Source organism: Hesperophylax consimilis, chromosome 20, assembly GCF_061612785.1.
Source record: "Hesperophylax consimilis isolate HC1 chromosome 20, BYU_Hcon_1.0, whole genome shotgun sequence".
NCBI lineage: Eukaryota > Metazoa > Arthropoda > Insecta > Trichoptera > Limnephilidae > Hesperophylax > Hesperophylax consimilis.
Genome location: NC_142855.1, coordinates 22,663,298 through 22,682,437, shown reverse-complemented (window position 1 = coordinate 22,682,437; position 19,140 = coordinate 22,663,298). Strand labels below are relative to the sequence as shown.

Here is a 19,140-nt window from a genome sequence, read left to right as displayed (position 1 = left end):
TAAATGATGAATAGTTTTTCTCTGTGGTTATTCCAGGAAACAAAATGTGCAATTCGTGCAAATCAAACACCCAATTAAAATAATATTGTAAGGGTGATTTTCTTTGCGGCTTTGGTCAATTATTTGACCCTAGGGGCCGTGTTTTTCAAGTTATGCTGAACTTACGATAAATTTTATAAATAATTTTATTTCTAATAAATTTTACTACACCGGTAATACCAGGTATGACTGGTCCTAGTTTGGGAGACAATTGAGCATTTAAAAACACTGAACTCAATCCGATTCCTTTGTCTAAATTGATTTCTGTTTTCTAAATTTATTACTTAGTTAGTAAAGAGAATAAACCTAGAGTGCAAAATTACTTCTGAAATTTCGTTTATAAATATAAAAAAGATAAGTGGGCTGAAATTAGAGCCTTGCGGTACACCCGATCTTTGAAAAATAGTATAGCATGGAATAGTCCGTGAGACTCAAACTGTTTTCTGTTTTCGAATCGAGAACATGCACACAACACATCGGTTGACATTTTCAGTGATTAAAGAATTAATTATAACCCTCAGAACATAACAGAATACACGGTGTCCGGAAACTAATGGGACAAGCTGAATAGTGAATAATTAAGTATCAGGTTTATGAAATCTGCTTTAAATTGCGAAATCTTCTACTTAAGAACCTTTTTTTCTGGCAAATTAAGTTGTTTAGATCTAAGGTATTAAAAAAAATACATTTAGGTTCTATTTATTAATATTTTTTTTTCGGCAATTATGTTGTAAAACATTTATAGCCAGTCTTCCCTTCGACGCATATTAAAATAAAATAAACAGTCCGACATCCGATCGTGCTGAAACTCATCATTGTCAATGACAATGCATTCTGACAACTTTTGGTGGCAATCACGTATATACACAAACTGACATATACATTTTTATCTGAAACCTAATGACATTACAGCAGTTGATCAGTTGATCAGTTGATTGAGCAGTTTCTAAATAACAAATGTAGATCCTAGGAAATAAATTGTACAGCGCCCTTGAGGTGATTTTTCACAAAAACGGCGCTCTACAAATTATCCAATTATTATTATTATTATTATTATTATTGAAATTCGATCCTACCCGATCGGCAATCGGCCAAGTTGGTAGAGATGTCGACTTCAATTCCTGAGTAGGAAGATTCAATCCTAAGTCAAAACATTTTAAGGCGAAGCTTAATGCCAAATCACTATTTTGATTAATCTTTATAACGAATTGGTGTACATTATGAATACCAAAAAATATGCTTTAGATAAATTGAAGGTTTTCCTATCGTTTCGCTTTAGTAGAATACAAATAAAATAAATAAATTACTTAATAAAAAATATAAATGTAAACTACTAAAAAAAAATTTTTTCAATAGAAATGTATGAACGCGTAAAGCAAACTACTTTAAAAAAATACAGCATTATAGCTAAGATTATCTGTAACAGTTTCACTTGATTAACTTTTTTTGCTTTCTTATAAAATTATTTACAAAATAAATAAAAACCAGTTTTTTGCTTGAAATCGAACGTTTCTAGACTCCGTTTGTCAAGCGATTTTAATGCCTATTGCCTACAATATAAGGTATACCAAGAATATACACATATTTGGCTTGTAGCTTCCTCTTAAAGACAAAGTCAAAGACCACAAAACCGAATCAAAATGGACCAATCTATTTCTGGACCCCATGTAAATTACACATGTTATTATTAAAAAGTTTTTTTTTTTTAATTTTCATGTGCAATTTATTTATTAAATATTGATTTACAAACTAGTATTAAAAAAAAAAAAACATTTTTTTCCGTTTCTTTGTCCAGTGGCGTGGTGTGGTGTTTGAGTAGAATGAAGTAGAATTCTGGTAGGACGTTGTGGCAATAATTTGGCCAATTTTCGTTTTAATGGCGGATCAGCGCACTAAATGTCACGGATTACACTCTTATAGCCACCCCCTGCTACCCACCCTATACCACACCCTGTACCATTGTTCCTACAATGTATCCAATAATAAACCCGCTACAGGGTGATTACAAAAACCATTATTTTTTTGACAGCTAAACTTTAACACTAGCAAATATGATTGTGGAATATTTTACCGTATGGAACTGATAAGTCTCAAACAAATTGTATACAGACAAGCAATTAAGGCGATGCACTACGTCGTGTAATATTTTAAATCGAGCCGCTATCAATAATAACCCTTAAGTAGATGGCGATAAGGTTTAAATTCCCGCTTAACACCATCCGCCTGTTTTGATTTATCCAAGAAGAAAACATGGCCAAAAAGTGACTTTTATTTTATTTTGTGGATGTTCAGGCATAAATATTTTTTTTTTCGATCATTTTATAAATAACTTAATTTGCCACATTATACAATAAAATCATATCCGAAAATGGGTTTGTAATTAGGAGATTTTGAAATTTAAATCAGTTTTCATAGGCCTTATACATTATTTTTTTGTGGGCTTATAAAAAGACTTATTATACTATTTCAGAGGCCAAGATGTATTCTACTCGCAGTATTTAATTAAAGCATCTGAAACATTTCTAGGCGACCAAACTTTCAAACCAAAAGCACATGATTTTGCATTACTACGTATAGCATCGCCTTAAGTACTTTATTTAAAATATGTTTGAAATATTGAATTAATAGATTGAATGTACGTTACTGAGACAAAGTGCGTGGTTTCTCTGAATTAGGTTCAGTTAACTTCACATCACATGTTGTAGGAGGGTGGAAACACAGAGGCTGGCAAATCGTTCCATAGCCTAGCTGTTGAACTTTAGAACGAGTCGTAAAAACGATCCATTCTCATGTAATAACAATATCAACCTTGTATCAATGTTGGGCGCGCGTTTTGCGTGTCTTCGATTGACGCTAGCTCGTCGGAGCATCTTTCATTCAAATACCGGTAGAACAATGACAGGAGTTCCACCTGACGCCTGTGCTCTAAAGATGACGATGTGTTTGTCAAGAAAGGTGGAATCTATCAAAGCAGTTTTATTAACCAGTGACTCTCCAACTTGTGCACATCTCTCTATAAGCAAAACATGCAGTAATTGTTGATTGAAGTACTAGTACATATTGAGTTATTTGGCGTGTTGGAAATAAGCCGACAAGGCCCAGTGGTTTCAGAGCACCTGACCGGACATCAGAAGGCGCGGGTTCAATTCCCGTTGGCGGCATTTATTTTAACCGAGAGATATTTTCAATTCTTTATTTATATTTTAGGCGACTAATTATTGCTTATAATAATTTGTTATCCTTTGTTCTATGTTTAAAAAGCCTTGTCTTAAAAACATTAGTTTATTTGTCAGTAAATACAGGATTTTCCAATAAGAGGTGTTATTTTGATATTCGATCATAAAAGATCAATGGTTTCGTTGTTTCTGTGGCACGTAGCGCCGTCTTGTTGAAAGTAAACGTTGTCCAGATCAATACCATCCAATTCCGGCTATAAAAATTCTTTAATCATCTCTCGATAGCGCAATCCATTCACCGTAACTGTTGCTCCAGCCTCATTTTCGAAAAAGTAAGGTCCAATGAATCCGCCGGACCATAAACCGCACCAAACAGTCACACGTTGAGGATAGAGAGGCTTTTCAAAAATAACTCTTGGGTTTTCCGAGCCCCAGATGCGACAATTTTGCTTGTTGCATATGGGCCTCATCCCTCAAGATGATTTGCATTTGATTCACTCAAGTGAATTTTAATAATTTCAATGCGTTGTTGAAGCGTGTATCGTTCCATTTTTAGTAATGGCGTAGTTTCTACTTGTCAAATGTCAAAAATGACAGCTTCAAAAGTAACATCTACCGAAATAGCGGGCTATTCAAAATAACACCTCTTGTTGGAAAACCCTGTATTATATTTTTTCGGAAGTTACTTTGTGTCAAACCTGTAGGTAGAGCATACCCTATTAAAAGCTCAGTCTATAAGTTCGTGAGAAACTTCAAAGGTTCTGCAACAAAAGTAACCAACTGACCAAACAGAAAATACTTATTATACAATACTAGCGGACGTGTACCCGGCGTTACTGGGGGTTATCCTTAGGAGATAGATATATACCATTGTAGACTTTTCTGTAGGCCTTTTTAAGATATACAATTCCGTAGTACATTATTTTGATGTATCTCATAAGGTTTAGCCAGCGTTAGCAATGTAAGCGCACGAAAATATTTTTTTTTACCACTTAGATCACAAAACATCGACTTTTCTCTACTTTATATAAATATAATATGTATGTATTATATATATAAACCATCCGGAAGAAATTCTCTAAATGATAGTAAAAACCGTATTAAAATCCGTTGCGTAGTTTAGAAGAACTAAGCGGATAAACAGACACTATTTTATACACTATTTTGAGTTTATTATGTAGCCAAGTAATTCTCCTCTATCGTATAGGTACTAACGCAGATTCACGAACAATCACGGGATATTATAATTATTGTTACAAAACATAAGAAATAACATGTAACACGTATTTTGGATACACTAGATCTCAAGGTCAAAAACATATCCAAAAAGGAACTACAACATATATACAATATGTGGGTAAAAAAGCCTCCCATGGTACTAAATTCCACAGCAAAATCCCACTTTCATTCATAATTAAACAGTATTACAACATTTAAATCAAAACACAATTGTACAAAAAACATCATGTAATTATTAAATTAAATTTTAATAATATTTCAATGAAATCCTCAGCATGGGAGATCCCAGCGAGGATATCATTATCTCTATTTGTTACAAAAAAGGAATAGTACAACAATTATTATTATTAATTGTAGTATTTTAATAACATGACAACTGTAGGTAACCCACATCTCACACTAAATAACATTGGCGCAGCCGGTATGAAACATGCATGAAACAACAACATAGACAACCAAATTTATAGTCCTAACTAGTAACTAAATAATCATCACGCCGTTTCTCCACAGGGACAGGCAGAGAGGACGTACCGGCAAACAACTCGGTCACACCACACACTCCTTGCCTCATTCACATTCATACATCTAATAAATTGTATCTGATTCACTTGATCGTGTAATGTCTTCCTCGGGCGTCCCCGACTTCTGCTACCATTCACAATTGCGTCATATATTGTCCTTACACTCCTTCCTTCGCTCATTCGCTCTACAAGCCCAAACCATCTAAGCTTCCCTTTCTTCAATTTACTCATTACGCTTACACCAGCCTTGCACTCTTTGCGAATTTCCACATTACAACAAACTTCTCCACATCTCCACAATTTCCACATCTCCACCTCCCATTAGGGAAAGTGTAACAAACCAAGTTGTGCGGAGGGAGGAGGCGGCCTGACCTTTTCCCTTTTTGTGAATTGTCAATAAATGCATCTGACAGTACACAGGCAATTCGCGTTTTAAAACAACTATTTAGTCCATGAAAACAAAATGTGCTCACTAATCACTTGTCCTTTTTGCAATTGTTGGCTGCGTGAAAAACTTAACTACAAACCACAAATCGGGTAAACAAAAGTTCGGACTTGTTTCCGAAATCGAATAAGGAATAATTTAAGGGTATGACAGCTTAAAAAGGTAAGTTTTTAGTTTAGACCTGAATTCTGTTGGACTTGTTATGGATCTTAGTTCCAGAGGGAGTTTGTTCCAAGCCTTCGGCCCAGATGCTCCGAAAGCGCGATCACCAAACTTAGTATTTGGTTTGCGCTTAGGTTCTATCAGTCTGCCTACAGCTGATGATGTTGCTGATCTAAGAGTTGACTGTTTAAGAGCAGAGTGTTTTCCGGGACGCATAGTTCAGAGATGTAGGGTGGGGCCATTTCATTGATGGATTTAAACACCACCCAGCACAATTTGTACTGGATTCTTTCAGGGCACTTGAGCCAGTGAAGTTTCGAAGGTGTTCTGAAATGTGCGAATATGGCCAAAAACTGAAGAAAGGTGGACAATTTTGCTGTTTTTTGATTTTTGACAATGTGGCGTTCGGCGCTCGAGGTCGAATACTTGGATTATTTATTCATTAGACTAACATCATAAACAACTCGGCAAAAAATCAGAACTGACTCAAGGTACCCCCGCTTTCAAGCTACAAACTTACTGGAATAACCATTTCTCCAAATTTCGTATTTTTTTTGCAAATATGTTCTTTGATAAAACTTTACCACAAATATCATTATTATTTCTTGCATAAATTCGTAAATCGCACAGTGATATTTGCCTGTAAACGCGAAACAGGACTATAACGTGTTCATTATTGGCCAGGGAACGTGGCATCCCTTTGTGCGCGCTTTATTGCGCGAAAAATATTTTTTATCTTGCTTCATTCATCAACCCAATATTGACATCATAGCTTTTTACGTTGGGGGGTGTTATACACCCTAAATATACCGCGATAGTATTATAATAATGATTTATTGAATAAAAAACTACACCAATAATAAATGTTGACTAAGCGGTGTTTATTGGTGGGGTATATTTTACATAAATTCAAATGTAACATTGTCATTATTATCTCTTGCGGCTGATCTGTCTGCTTTTAGAATAGCTTATATAGATAGTCCTTACAGAAATCATTGTCTCCCTGCCGTGGTGAGTAATATGATCTAAATGTGTTGGAAAGAGAAAACACCACGCTTTATGTTCAAATCTAGATGTTAATATCCTAAATTAAAGCTAGAATCTTAACGACTTAAGTGACGTAAGCCGTGCACAAAAATATGCGACGCGCTTCCCTGATGTATTGGACAAACCTGCGCTTGAAATTGCCCTAACAAATCAATAAACTAAAGTCGGTATCTTAACGACGTAAGTGATGAAGTCGTGTAAAAACAATTTCGGCGCGCGGCCTGCCGTAATGGATGGACCTACGGTCGACTTTGCCTTAGGAGACCTAGAAAATCAATATTTCCGTGGGGTTTATTTTAATTATTTCTGATGAACGTATTACTAAAATCTCAAATGTTTCTAGAGGGTTTTTATTGTATTGTTTTTGAATATTTATTTAGATGTACGCAAATTAATGTATCCTAGGTATATTTTTGTAATTGTATTTATAAATATGTATTTATTTGCATAACAAAATGATTTTTTAAATAAAATAAATATTTAAAAAATAGAGTTGTTTTTGGTGGTGACGCAGAGATAGAAAACCTTTTTTGTCACCCGGTTGTTATCTATTTAAAAAAACTTTTTAAATAAAATCATTATACAGGGTGGGGCAAATTAATCATCCTATGTTTTTTTGCTGTATTTTTTTTATTTTTATAATAAACTTTTTTACTGCTTGTTATTACGCGTTTTTGTAGAATAAACCGATTCATGTCTTGTCGATTTGTATTTTGCGTTTGTTTACTTCACAAATGTGAAAACCGAATTGACATTAGACGCCATTTGCAAAAGTTATAGCGTTTTCCAATAGGGTGATTACTTTTGCCCCATCCTGTTATAACCGATTCAAATCTAATAAAGGTGATTAAAATTCTTTCTCATACAAAGCAATTTTAAAATGACATCATCAACACAAACTTATTCTACTATTAGAACGCGATCAGCGGTGCGCGTAAACCGGATTCGGTAGTTTTAGTTAGAGCGTTGGAAAAGTTGTACGTAAAATAGCGAAACATATTTTTTCGCTTCATGTCTCATCTTATTATAATACATCAATGAAATTAACCCACTTCCAGACATCCGATTGAACTGAAACTCTTCAGATAGACTCGTTGGCAATGATAATGCATTATTTCAGCTTTTGGTGGCAATCACGCACATACAAGCCGACATATACGCATTTCTCTGAAATTGGATGACATTCCAGCAGTTAACATACGAAATAAATATCTGTCCTACCCGATTGGCATTTGGGAAAGAATGTACAATATTTCTTTTATTTCAAATACGAAAATAGTTGAAAAAAAACGAAAATTATAATAATAATTCTTAAAGAATAACCAAAACAAAAAATTACATTTTGCACTCATTTGTGGTATCGTATAAACTTTAATTTCTAGGATATATAATTACCTACTTAAAAATATCACTTTCATAGCATTCTTATTAAATTCACGCCGCAAAAAATAATAAATAACGCCGAAATAACCTCACTTTTTCAACACTGGAATTTCAGGTGTCAGTCTGCTGAAATTCAACGTTGCCAGCTCTTTCGCAGCCCAGTCAAAGACATTTTTACTAGTATCAAATCGAATCTAAGCTTGAAAAGTATTTATTCGATGTGTAATTAAACAATCGTTTAACGGTTGTTTTTATTTTTTTTATTAGTAAATCTGTTGGTAATTAATTGTGGGAAAAAGGTTGCTGTCCCCACAAATCTTCGCATAATTCATGCAGAAGCGATATAAAGGAAGTTAGTTCCTCAGTCGGTTGGCTGGTTGCTCGCTCGGATTGTGTGGATTGTGTGAGGTTGCAGGGTAGGTGTTCGTGGCACAATAGGCGTATTGTCAGGGAGCCAGATAACTCTGCTCACGGTCCATTTAGCAATCATTTAGGTCTAGGGGTGGGGGCCACATGTAACAAACGCACACACAAGACAAGCTATATGCCACGTACTGAATACCAAAAGTCAGAGGTGAGATCTGAAAGTTATAACCGTTTTAAGGGGATGCCATACGTAGTAATGCAAAATCATGTGTTTTTGGTTTAAAAATTTGGTCGCCTAGAAATGTTTCAGATGCTTTAATTAAATACTGCGAGTAGAATACATCTTGGCCTTTGAAACATTAGATATATATAGTATTTTTTAGATAAGTCTTTTTATAAGCTCAGAAAAAAATAATGTATAAGGCCTATGAAAACTGCTTTAAAGATCAAAATCTCCTACTTACGAACTCATTTTCGTTTATGATTTTATTGTTTAATGTGGCAAATTAAGTTATTTATAAAATGATCGAAAAAAAAAATATATTTATGCCTGAACATCCACAAAATAAAATAAAAGGCACTTTTTGGCCATGTTTTTTTCTTGCATAAATCAAAACAGGCGGATGGTGTTAAGCGGGAATTTAAACCTTATCGCCATCTACGTAAGGGTTATTATTGATAGCGGCTCAATTTAAAATATTACACGACGTAGTGCATCGCCTTAATTTAAAATATTTTTCAATTCTGATTTTAAATTTCTACGGTACGGTTGTTGCTACTGTTAACAAAATTTATAAATGTGGAAAAGAGTATGTTTTTTTCAATTTTTTGTGTGAATGCGTAAAGTTTTTTTAAGGACAAACGCCTTACATTTTTTTTCCACAGCATCTTACCGGAAAGTGTTTCAAAATTATTAAAATCCTGTTCAATTTGTTCACTATGAAAGCCATTGTCGTAGACTAGCCCTATTTTTTATTTTGTGTTCGAGATACAAAATTTGCCAAACTGATTCGGAGGAATTTAAAAAAATCATTAAAAATAATGGACTCGCTAAAATGTGTTTTTGAGATACCTACCTACAAAATTTATCCAAATGATAAGCCGAGGAAGGAATATTGGAAGCATGAAAGAAACCCCAATCAGAAAAAGAGACCATTACATTACTGAAATTAAATTTATCAATAACATGGTTATATTTTGTAAAGTTTATCAAATTAAAGAACAATGTTTAAACCTGCAGACAAATTGTCTTGTGGCAGCTAAGCGTGACTTGTTTTGCTATTTTTAAAATTTTCCAATCATATCAATGTTTTTATTGATATGATTATTGGGCTCTCGCGTTTTGACGAAAGCTTTGTTTCAAAGTGTAAAATTGATGACGTTGAGTTAAAAAAATGATATCGGTCAAATGACCACCTCCTTAGTTGATGCACATCTGTGCTCAATTCAGGAGAGATGAAATTCACGCAGCGTTAAAATAACAGACGGGAAATTGGTCAAATAAGCATTAACAATAATAATGCGTTATTCAGGTATGTATAGCTCCATTGCTTGTTGTCAACTATTTCCATATCTGTCTACAAGATAAATTCAGTTCAGTCATTTGCTAAAATTATGTCACATTCGAATTATGACATTGGCCATGTTTTACGAGCAAAATTTTTTACTGTTTCTTTTTATTGTATCTTTTTTACGTTAGAATTTTTAACCTCACTAGGACAAGCCTGTGTTGAGGTTAATTAAAAATGTCGTAAAACGAGCACAAATGTGCATCAACTTAGGAAGTTGTCAACTAATTCTCTATCTGTTTCCAACATAAAGAGAACAAGCAATGGAGCGATACACACCCGAAGAACGCGTTATTATTGTTAAAGCTTATTTGACCAATTTCCGTCTGTTGTTTTAACGCAGCGTGACAGCACAAATGTGCATCTACTCAGGAGGTTGTTATTTGAACGATATCATTTTTCAACTTAATTTCATCAATTTTAAACCTTCAAATAAACTTTCCGTGGAAACACAGCCCAATTTATTTTAATTTCTAACAAAATGGCAGCAAATTCACGTTACGACATTAATTTTTCCTTGTAAATACATTAAGGCGATCCACTACGTCGTGTAATATTTTAAATCGAGGCGCTATCAATAACACATATTTTGATTTATGCAAGAAAAAAACATGGCAAAAAGTGCCTTTTATTTTATTTTGTGTATGTTCAGGCATAAATATTTATTTTTTTCTGGATCATTTTATAAATAACTTAATTTACCACATTATACAATAAAATCATAACCGAAAATGGGTTCGTAAGTAGGAGATTTTGGACTGTAAAGTAGTTTTTATAGGCCTTATACATTATTTTTTTTTCTGAGCTTATAAAAAGACTTATCTAAAAAAATCTCGATTATTTCAAAGACCAAGATGTATTCTACTCGCAGTATTTAATTAAAGCATCTGAAAAATTTCTAGGCGACCACATTTTCAAACCAAAAACACATGATTTTGCATTACTACGTAGTGCATCGCCTTAATATCAAATGACCGTATGCATGCAATTGTATAAACATACCTACGAGTGTGTTTAATTATATTTTGTGCATTTGAATGATATCTAGTAACTTATTAACTACATATACCGACTTTTGGATCGCTCCTCCGACAGTTAATATTTTTGCTTATTAACTTATTTTGGGCAATACCTCACCCAAGATGGCGTCGCTATAGACTAAATTCTTTTCCCGCCAAAATGCCACACCATTTTTATTTTATTCCTTGCGATTCCCAATGAACTGTAAATTATCGGTGTTGTAGTAATATCCATAAATACTGATAGGTTTTAACACACTGATATTTAATTTTAGTTATTTATTTATGGAAATTTTAAAAACTAGGCGAACAAAAAATTGTACAAATAATCAAAGCTAGCAGTCTACAACGCAGAACTGGTGCCAACCCTGATGTGTGGCAGTGAGGCATGGAAATGAAAGAGGAAGCATTAAAGTAGACTGAATACTGCAGAAATGAGATCCCTGAGACGTGCTTGTGCTAAAACCATTTATGATGAAGGCTGATAATGATAGATTAAGGCGAAGCTTAACGCCAAATTACTATTTTGATTAATCTTTATAACGAATTGGTGTACATTATGAATTCCAAAAAATATGCTTTAGATAAATTGAAGGTTTTCCTATCGGTTCGTTTGAGTACAATACAAATAAAATAATAAATTACTCAATAAAAAATATAAACGTAAACCACAATTTATTTATTCTTTCAATTGAAATGTATGAACGCGTAAAAGAAACAACTTAAAAAATACAGTATTATAGCTAATATTATCTGTGACAGTTTCACTTGATTAACTTTTTTGCTTTCTTATAAAATTATTTACAAAATAAATAAAAACCAGTTTTGTGCTTGAAATCGAACGTTTCTAGACTCCGTTTGTCAAGCGATTGTAATGCCTATTACCTACAATATAAGGTATACCAAGAACATACACTTTTTTGGCTTGTAGCTTCCTCTTTACTCTCTATGTTTTTAAGTTCTTAAAAAATATATGTTAATTTTGAAGATAATATCTATACATTTGTTTTGCTGAAACGTTAATTATATGAAATTTCATCGATAGAAAAAATCGCAAAGTGAGTTCCGAAAATTATTAAAAACACGCTTTGTTCTGTTATTTAATGTGTTATAGGCATGACAAAATTCACAGTGTATCTTTAAATGCAACTAAAGCATTTGTCGAGACATTTTTGCACTATTCCAAACGATTTTCAAACATGTCTCCCTTTCAAATCATATTTGAACGCTTACTACGGGGCCTTAATTATAAATAACATTAATAAATTTAATTTATTATTTTTTGAAGGTGAGGTGAGAATTTTATTTTAACGCATGGGTAGACTAGAATCTTTCTAAATCATTTTCACTGACTTGTATTTCTATATAAAATTCTAAATTATGCATTTGATAATCCAGAATTGCTTGCATTGATAAAATTTCAGATTCCATTACGTAATACTACAAATCGAGATTTATTTAAGGGCAGAAATTATGGGACTAATTACCATATGTATTCCTCATTGCCCAGAATACTCAAGGATGGAAATGTCTTTATTATCTACTCTGTTTCTTCTTTGGAATAATGTTACAATAAACTGTCAACTAACCAGAGATGTGCTTTATTTCAAATAAATCCATTTCAAATGGAAATGCAAAATGCAAAATGTGTATTTTCCATTTTGCATTTTAAATGCTTTTCTAAAAACCATTTTGCATTTTGAATGCTTTTCTCAGTGCATTTTCCATTTTAAATGCTTTTTTGCAACATTCTTCCTACTATCTCCACTCATCTTTTTTTCATAAGCCCCAAATATCAGTCGGTCCTCAACCTCGCTATGAGAGATAATTTACATTTGTCAAGTTGCTCCCTGGTAGGAGCCCTGGCAATTGAGTGATACCATTACAAAAAATACTGATTCAAATACTAAACCTGGGGCCATGACGCTGCAATATTAAATGTTAGATAGCAGTTTCTATGTTTTTACGTTGGCAACATTAGTCCCGCGCAAATTTTTTGTGGTTTCATAATCTGTAGTCGTGGTGTTTTTGGATTTACCATCATGTAATATGTTTGTTTTACATTGATGTCCATTATTAAATGACAAAATTGTTTTAAAATTTTATAATTATTTTAATTGTTTGACCTGAGAAACCATTTTACATTTTCAATGCATTTTGAAAATAGGTATTTTGCATTTTGCATTTGAAATGCTTTTCTAAAATCCATTTTATATTTTGCATTTTCAAATGGAAAATTTTTGACCCATTTCCATTTTGCATTTCAAATGGTTTCGGGTACCCATTTTGCACATCTCTGCAAATAACCCACCAAATACATATTTTTTCTGTCTTTTTGAAATATTTTGTGTTTGTATGTTGTATTACTTTACGTCAGTGATTACTCCATGTTTGCTTCACTCAAATTTAAATTGTTTACCTTAATACAGGCTTAGTCCTGGTGAGGTTGATTTTTATGAGAAAAAACATGATATTGTGTAACAAATAATTATAAGCAATTAGTCATCCGAAATACTAATACAAATTGAAAACATCTTCCGAGTAAAAATAAATGCCGCCAGCGGGAATTGAACCCGTGCCATTATGCTATGCATAAAACCTTGTCTTATAAACGTTATTTTATCATTAAAAAAATATAATAATATTTGAAAATTCAAAAAATAATTCACCAATAAATGAAGATATAATATGTTTCGACGCCATCTAGTGAGAAATTTAGCACTAACAAAGCCTTTCCTACAAAAATAAAGTTGGTTGTTTACAGGTGAAAAAATATAATAAGCAGTAATTGTTGATTGAGATACTAGCACATATTGAATCATTTTGCGGGCTGGAAATAAGCCGACATAGCTCAGTGGATACAGAGCATCTGACCGGACATCAGAAGGCACGTGTTAAATTCCCGTTTTTTACCCGGGAGATGTTTTCAATTTGTATTAGTATTTCGGATGACTAATTATTGCTTATAATTATTTGTTATCCTTTATGCTATTATGACATTAATAAATATATTAATGACCCCAAACATTTAAAATTTTGAATTTCATAAATGGATTTTTTTAACCTTTCCGTTGCTTTGCAGGTTCCGCGCGTGCTTGAAGCTGGCCAACACTGACGCCGCTAACATGGTGGGCCGCCTGTTCTTCAACGTGGTGCAGACCAAGTGCTTTGTGCTCAAGCCTGCCAAGGTGTGTCTGCACCGCAGCTGGTGGGGCAAGTGCCTGAAAATGGGCGTAGCCAAGCAGGCACATCTCCGCGACAATCCGGCCTTTTAGGTCTGCGGTTGGCGCAACACGAGACAGGCTGTCTGTGCTTCAACCTGGCGCAAGTTGAGTGATACATCGAAGTGTGACTGAAACTAAGAACATATTCAAGTGTTTGATTTCAGATCTTCAGTTAGTATACAGTGTTTCTTAAAAATGGTCAGGTATGCCTAAATGGCAGTTCGTGCTTAAACATGGTGCAAGATTCTGCTCCGCAAATATGTATTTACTTTGTATTAATGCACGAAGAAAAATAACTAATATTGAATATTGCTAATTTATTAAGAAACTCTTCTAAATATTCGTGATCGGTTAAAAACGGGATTGCACGTACTTAACGAATGAATCGAAAAGTTTACTGAAAAACTTTCAGTAAAATACTAATGTTTTATAACGATGTCGGAACATTTCGTCATTGTATATTATAAAGACAATTACAGGTGATTATTAAAATTAAAAGATTATCAGGAAACAGCCTTAAATCCCGTTTTAAACCAGATTACCAATAATTTGAATAGAATTTTTTAACAAATTAGCAATACTAATTTTTCTTCGTTAGATTGCGCCTGTGCTTAAATGTGGCGCAAACATGCATAGTAACTTAAGACGGACCAGATATTCTAATTGGTCCGTGTATGCTTGAACCTGGCGCATATCAAATCGTCCACAAAATATGCCGGCGCCACTGCTGGTACTAGTGCCCGAAATTGGCGCACGTGCTTCAAAGTGGCGCAAACCGAATGCTTCAAATCGGAGCGCTTGAATTGAAATATGTAAAAAGTGCTGTTGTTATTGTGAAGTTAACGTCGTTTTCTAACAAAAAACACCAAAGAACAGTGCGTTATTCTATTGAATACAGACAGTTAATAATTTAAGATTAAAATGGATTAGAATAATTAGAAAATTTAGTTAAAATTGAGCAATAATTAGTTATTGTAAAGTTTTCATTTTTATTTAATTTACAAAAATGAATAATATTGTATTTTAAGAAATGAGATTCGATATTTAAATAAGTTTAAATAAGGAACAAAGAGGCAATATGTAGGTTGATATAATATTTTATAGGTATTGCAATCAGAGTTGGTATATACAACAATAGGTACTAGTATATATGCATTACTTGCATAAAGCATGTTTTTTGCTATCAAATTTTGCAAAGGATAATTTCAAAATTGAATTTTTTTAAATTATAAATATTAATTTCGGTTGTCTTTGCTTTCAGATCGTAACTCTGGTTCAATGAACTCAAATATGTTTCGTTTTTTTTTTAATTTATAACTGCTTGTCTGAATTAATTCAGAAAAGCTATAAAGTACCTACCTACAATATAATATTTTAAAATAAAATTATTTTAATTTTTATTGTCAAAAATTGGAACTGATTTGTCAAGAATTCAGATAAGCGATAAAGTACCAACATACCTATAAATGTTTTCTTTTAGATTTGCGTCAAATTTCAGCTTCACAAATCCAACAAAATCATAACACTTTTAATAGTAGTATAATAAAATTTAAAATTTAATAAATGCAAAAAACTTTTCTATTATTATGTTTTCATGTAAGTAAAACAAAATGCTGTTTCTCATTGACGATTTTCAAAGTCATCACAATTATATATATTAATGTTGATTCACTTTCATGTTGATATCATCATTAGATCATGCTTCCCTAGTATGTATTATTGTAACAATCATACTACGGTTTCAGGCTACAATTCTGATATAAATAGACCAGTTGACGTGTACCCGGTGTTGCTGTGGGTTTTCCTTAGGAGATAGACATATACCATCGTGGATTTTTCTGTAGACCTTTTTAAGATATACAATTCCGTAGTACATTATTTTGATGTATCTCACAAGGTTTAGCCAGCGTTAACAATGTAAGCGTCCGAAAATATATTTTTACGACTTGATTATAAAACATCGACTTTTCTCTACTTTCTATAAATATAATATGCATGTATTATATATGTAAACCTTTCGGAAGAAATTCTCTAAATGATAGTGAAAACCCTATTAAAATTCGTTGCGTAGTTTAGAAGAACTAAGCGCACAAACAGACAGACGCGGATAGCGACTTTATTTTATACTATTTAAAGATTACACACCATTACAAGGTAACACTTATGCGACGTTAGCTGTTTTTAATTTGTCTCTATTGAAATATGAATCTGATTTAAATTTTACAGTACTTATATTAATGAGATTTTGATATGGTTTTCACTATCGTTTAGAAAATTTCTTCCGGGAGGTTTACATATATAAAACATGTATATTATATTAGAAGAAAGTAGAGAAAATTTGATTTTTTTGTAATAAAGTCGTAAAAAATATATTTTGGGCGCTTACATTGCTAACGCTGGCTAAACCTTATGAGATATATCAAAATAATGTACTAAGGAATTGTATATCTTGAAAAGGCCTACAGAAAAGTCTACTACGGTAAATGTCTATCTACTAAGGATAACCCCCCAGCAACGCTGGGAACACGTCTGCTAGTTCTAAATAAATAAATAAATTCTAATTGTATATTGTTTGTATCAATTCTAATTGCACTACTTATAATTGATAATTTCCTCGTGTAACAATATTTTATATATTCCTAGTAATTTTCAACCTTACTACATAAATGTCAATACATTTGGGAGAACCTACAAATTAGCTTGACTCTGATAACTTTTCACTTGGCCATAAGATTAACTAACGACGCCATGTTCTTTGTTAATTGCTCGTAACATTTCTTTACTGCTTCCAATGTTCGGAACTTTTCTGTTGGCCAGAAGATTAACTAACGACGCCATGTTCTTTGTTAATTGCTCGTAACATTTCTTTACTGCTTCCAATGTTCGTAACTAGTGGGACTATGGCATTCGCAATAAATAAGCGGGAGTCTCAGATTTTAGTATTTATTGATTTATGTCTTTGTGAGAAACCTCCTGATAATATTTTTTAATAATCTCACTATTATATATAAGTAATTATAAATATTTTAAGTCATTTTAGATACTTACATATAAATATATTTATTACAAAAGTAAATACCTCAGCAATTAGAAAAATATAGAAAATTTAATATTATGTAATTTTGAATTTAGCTTATAACTTTGTGATTATTCATTATAAATAAATGAAAAAAATGTTAATTTGTTTGAACTACAATATTTTTTATATACGCCCAATGGTTTCGGAACAAGCGTACCTTCCTCAGAGCAAAATTTACTAACTTTAAATAACCCCCACCCCCACTTCAACACTTATTGTTATGGTGACGCACCACGTTGTGCAACGTTGTAAAATGGGTTCGTAAGTAGGAGATTCATCTCGATGTTTCGATGGCGCTGTAATTATGCCCAGACAGTTGTCTAGAATCTTCTGGCGGATGCGCGTAATGTACCTAATCAGACTCGCAATTGTATTGACGTAGGTAATTCGCTCGGACGTCGCAAGTAGGTGCTCATAGGCTGTAGGTAGCGGGTACATATTTACGTTACGCAATTAATTTTGCTTTGCAAAATTTCTTGAAAGTCATGCATTTTATATCGGTCGTCTTTCTGGAACCTTCTAGGAGCGTCGATCGCTATAGTATATTTTGCCCTGAGGAAGGAACGGTTGTTCCGAAACCGGTTGGCGTATATAAAAAATATATTCGAACAATGTTATATATTTCATTTAGTTATAAAATAATTTAAATAATATAGATAAAAATTGTGTCATCTACACCGATTTGAAGTAAAACAGCTGTCACCAATTGACATAAATCTTTTCGACTCCTAGGCCTCAGACAGACCAATGAATGAAATTGAATCTGTCCAAGAAATAATTTCGATAGTTTAAATTTTATCTATTTAACCAGAAGTAAGGAAAATTAGAGCTTACTTTCATTCTTCCACGACTTCTATCAGTTTATGTGTTCAGTGGGTGACAAACAACACGAGTCAAAATGTTTAGTTTTAAGCTTTGTAAAAATTATGGTTGGGAGTCACGAATCTCACAATTTTGATTTTGACATTCGAACGGTCCCTGCTAACCGTCAAAATTTTAATTGTATATTTGATCAGTCCAAATTTCTCTTGAACACCTAAACCGTCTTAATAATTAGATTCTTATACGCTCGTTCAACGTTGGTGTTGTAAAGCCGGCCTTGAGCCTGATTTAAGACAGTTTTAACCAAACAAACACCAAGTGGTAACAAGTCAAGTTTTTATTTGTACTGACATTATGCGCCGCGTAATACTTACACACTTGTTTTTAGTAAGGCTGTACGTTTTTAAGTTCCTTAAAAAATGTTTTTTTTAAATAATATCAATTCCATTGATAGAAAAATAATCGCAAAGTATGTTCCGAAAATTATTAAAAACACATTTTGTTGTATTGTTTAACATGTTATAGGTATGAAAAAAATCACAGTGTATCTATTATCTTCAAAAATATCAAATATTTATTGGAACATAAAAACTTAAAGAGTTAACGAGAAACTTGTTATAAATCGGTAGAAATTGTGTATGCGGGGACTAAAAAACAAAATGGCGCTCACCGTCAATTGATGCTAATCAAATGTAATGAAAATTGAAACAACCTTAATACATAATTTTAAATAAAGAAATTTTAATATTTAAATTAATATATGTGATTATCTTGTAATGTTTTATTGAAATCTTGTTCTATGTACTTAATAAAACAATTTATTAAATTATTTGAAATATTTTTTATTTAAAAAAAAAATTATGTTACGCAAAAGAGTCACAAGCGAGAGAGAGAGAGAGAGATTAAATAATACTGCTACAACAGTGTAAAGGACATGTAAGTCATCGTTGAAAATAAAGCGAAACCGTTTGAATTCACCGCGCACGAGTTCCAATGTGTGAATGTTGTAGCGCTAACATTGTACATTAGTATTTCTAAGCAAATACAGTC

The 19,140-nt window shown here is 32.8% G+C and overlaps 1 protein-coding gene across 1 annotated transcript in view; it reads left to right on the top strand.

Annotated features, from left to right (window-relative positions):
* LOC149414361 (uncharacterized) overlaps positions 1 to 14,320 on the top strand; it is a 144,323-nt gene extending 130,003 nt beyond the window's left edge. Inside the window, exon 4 of the mRNA XM_089644255.1 lies at positions 14,048 to 14,320. Coding sequence (XP_089500381.1) covers positions 14,048 to 14,240 — 193 coding nt within the window. The 3' untranslated portion in view covers positions 14,241 to 14,320. The remainder of the gene's footprint in view (positions 1 to 14,047) is intronic.
* Positions 14,321 to 19,140: the final 4,820 nt, after the last annotated feature.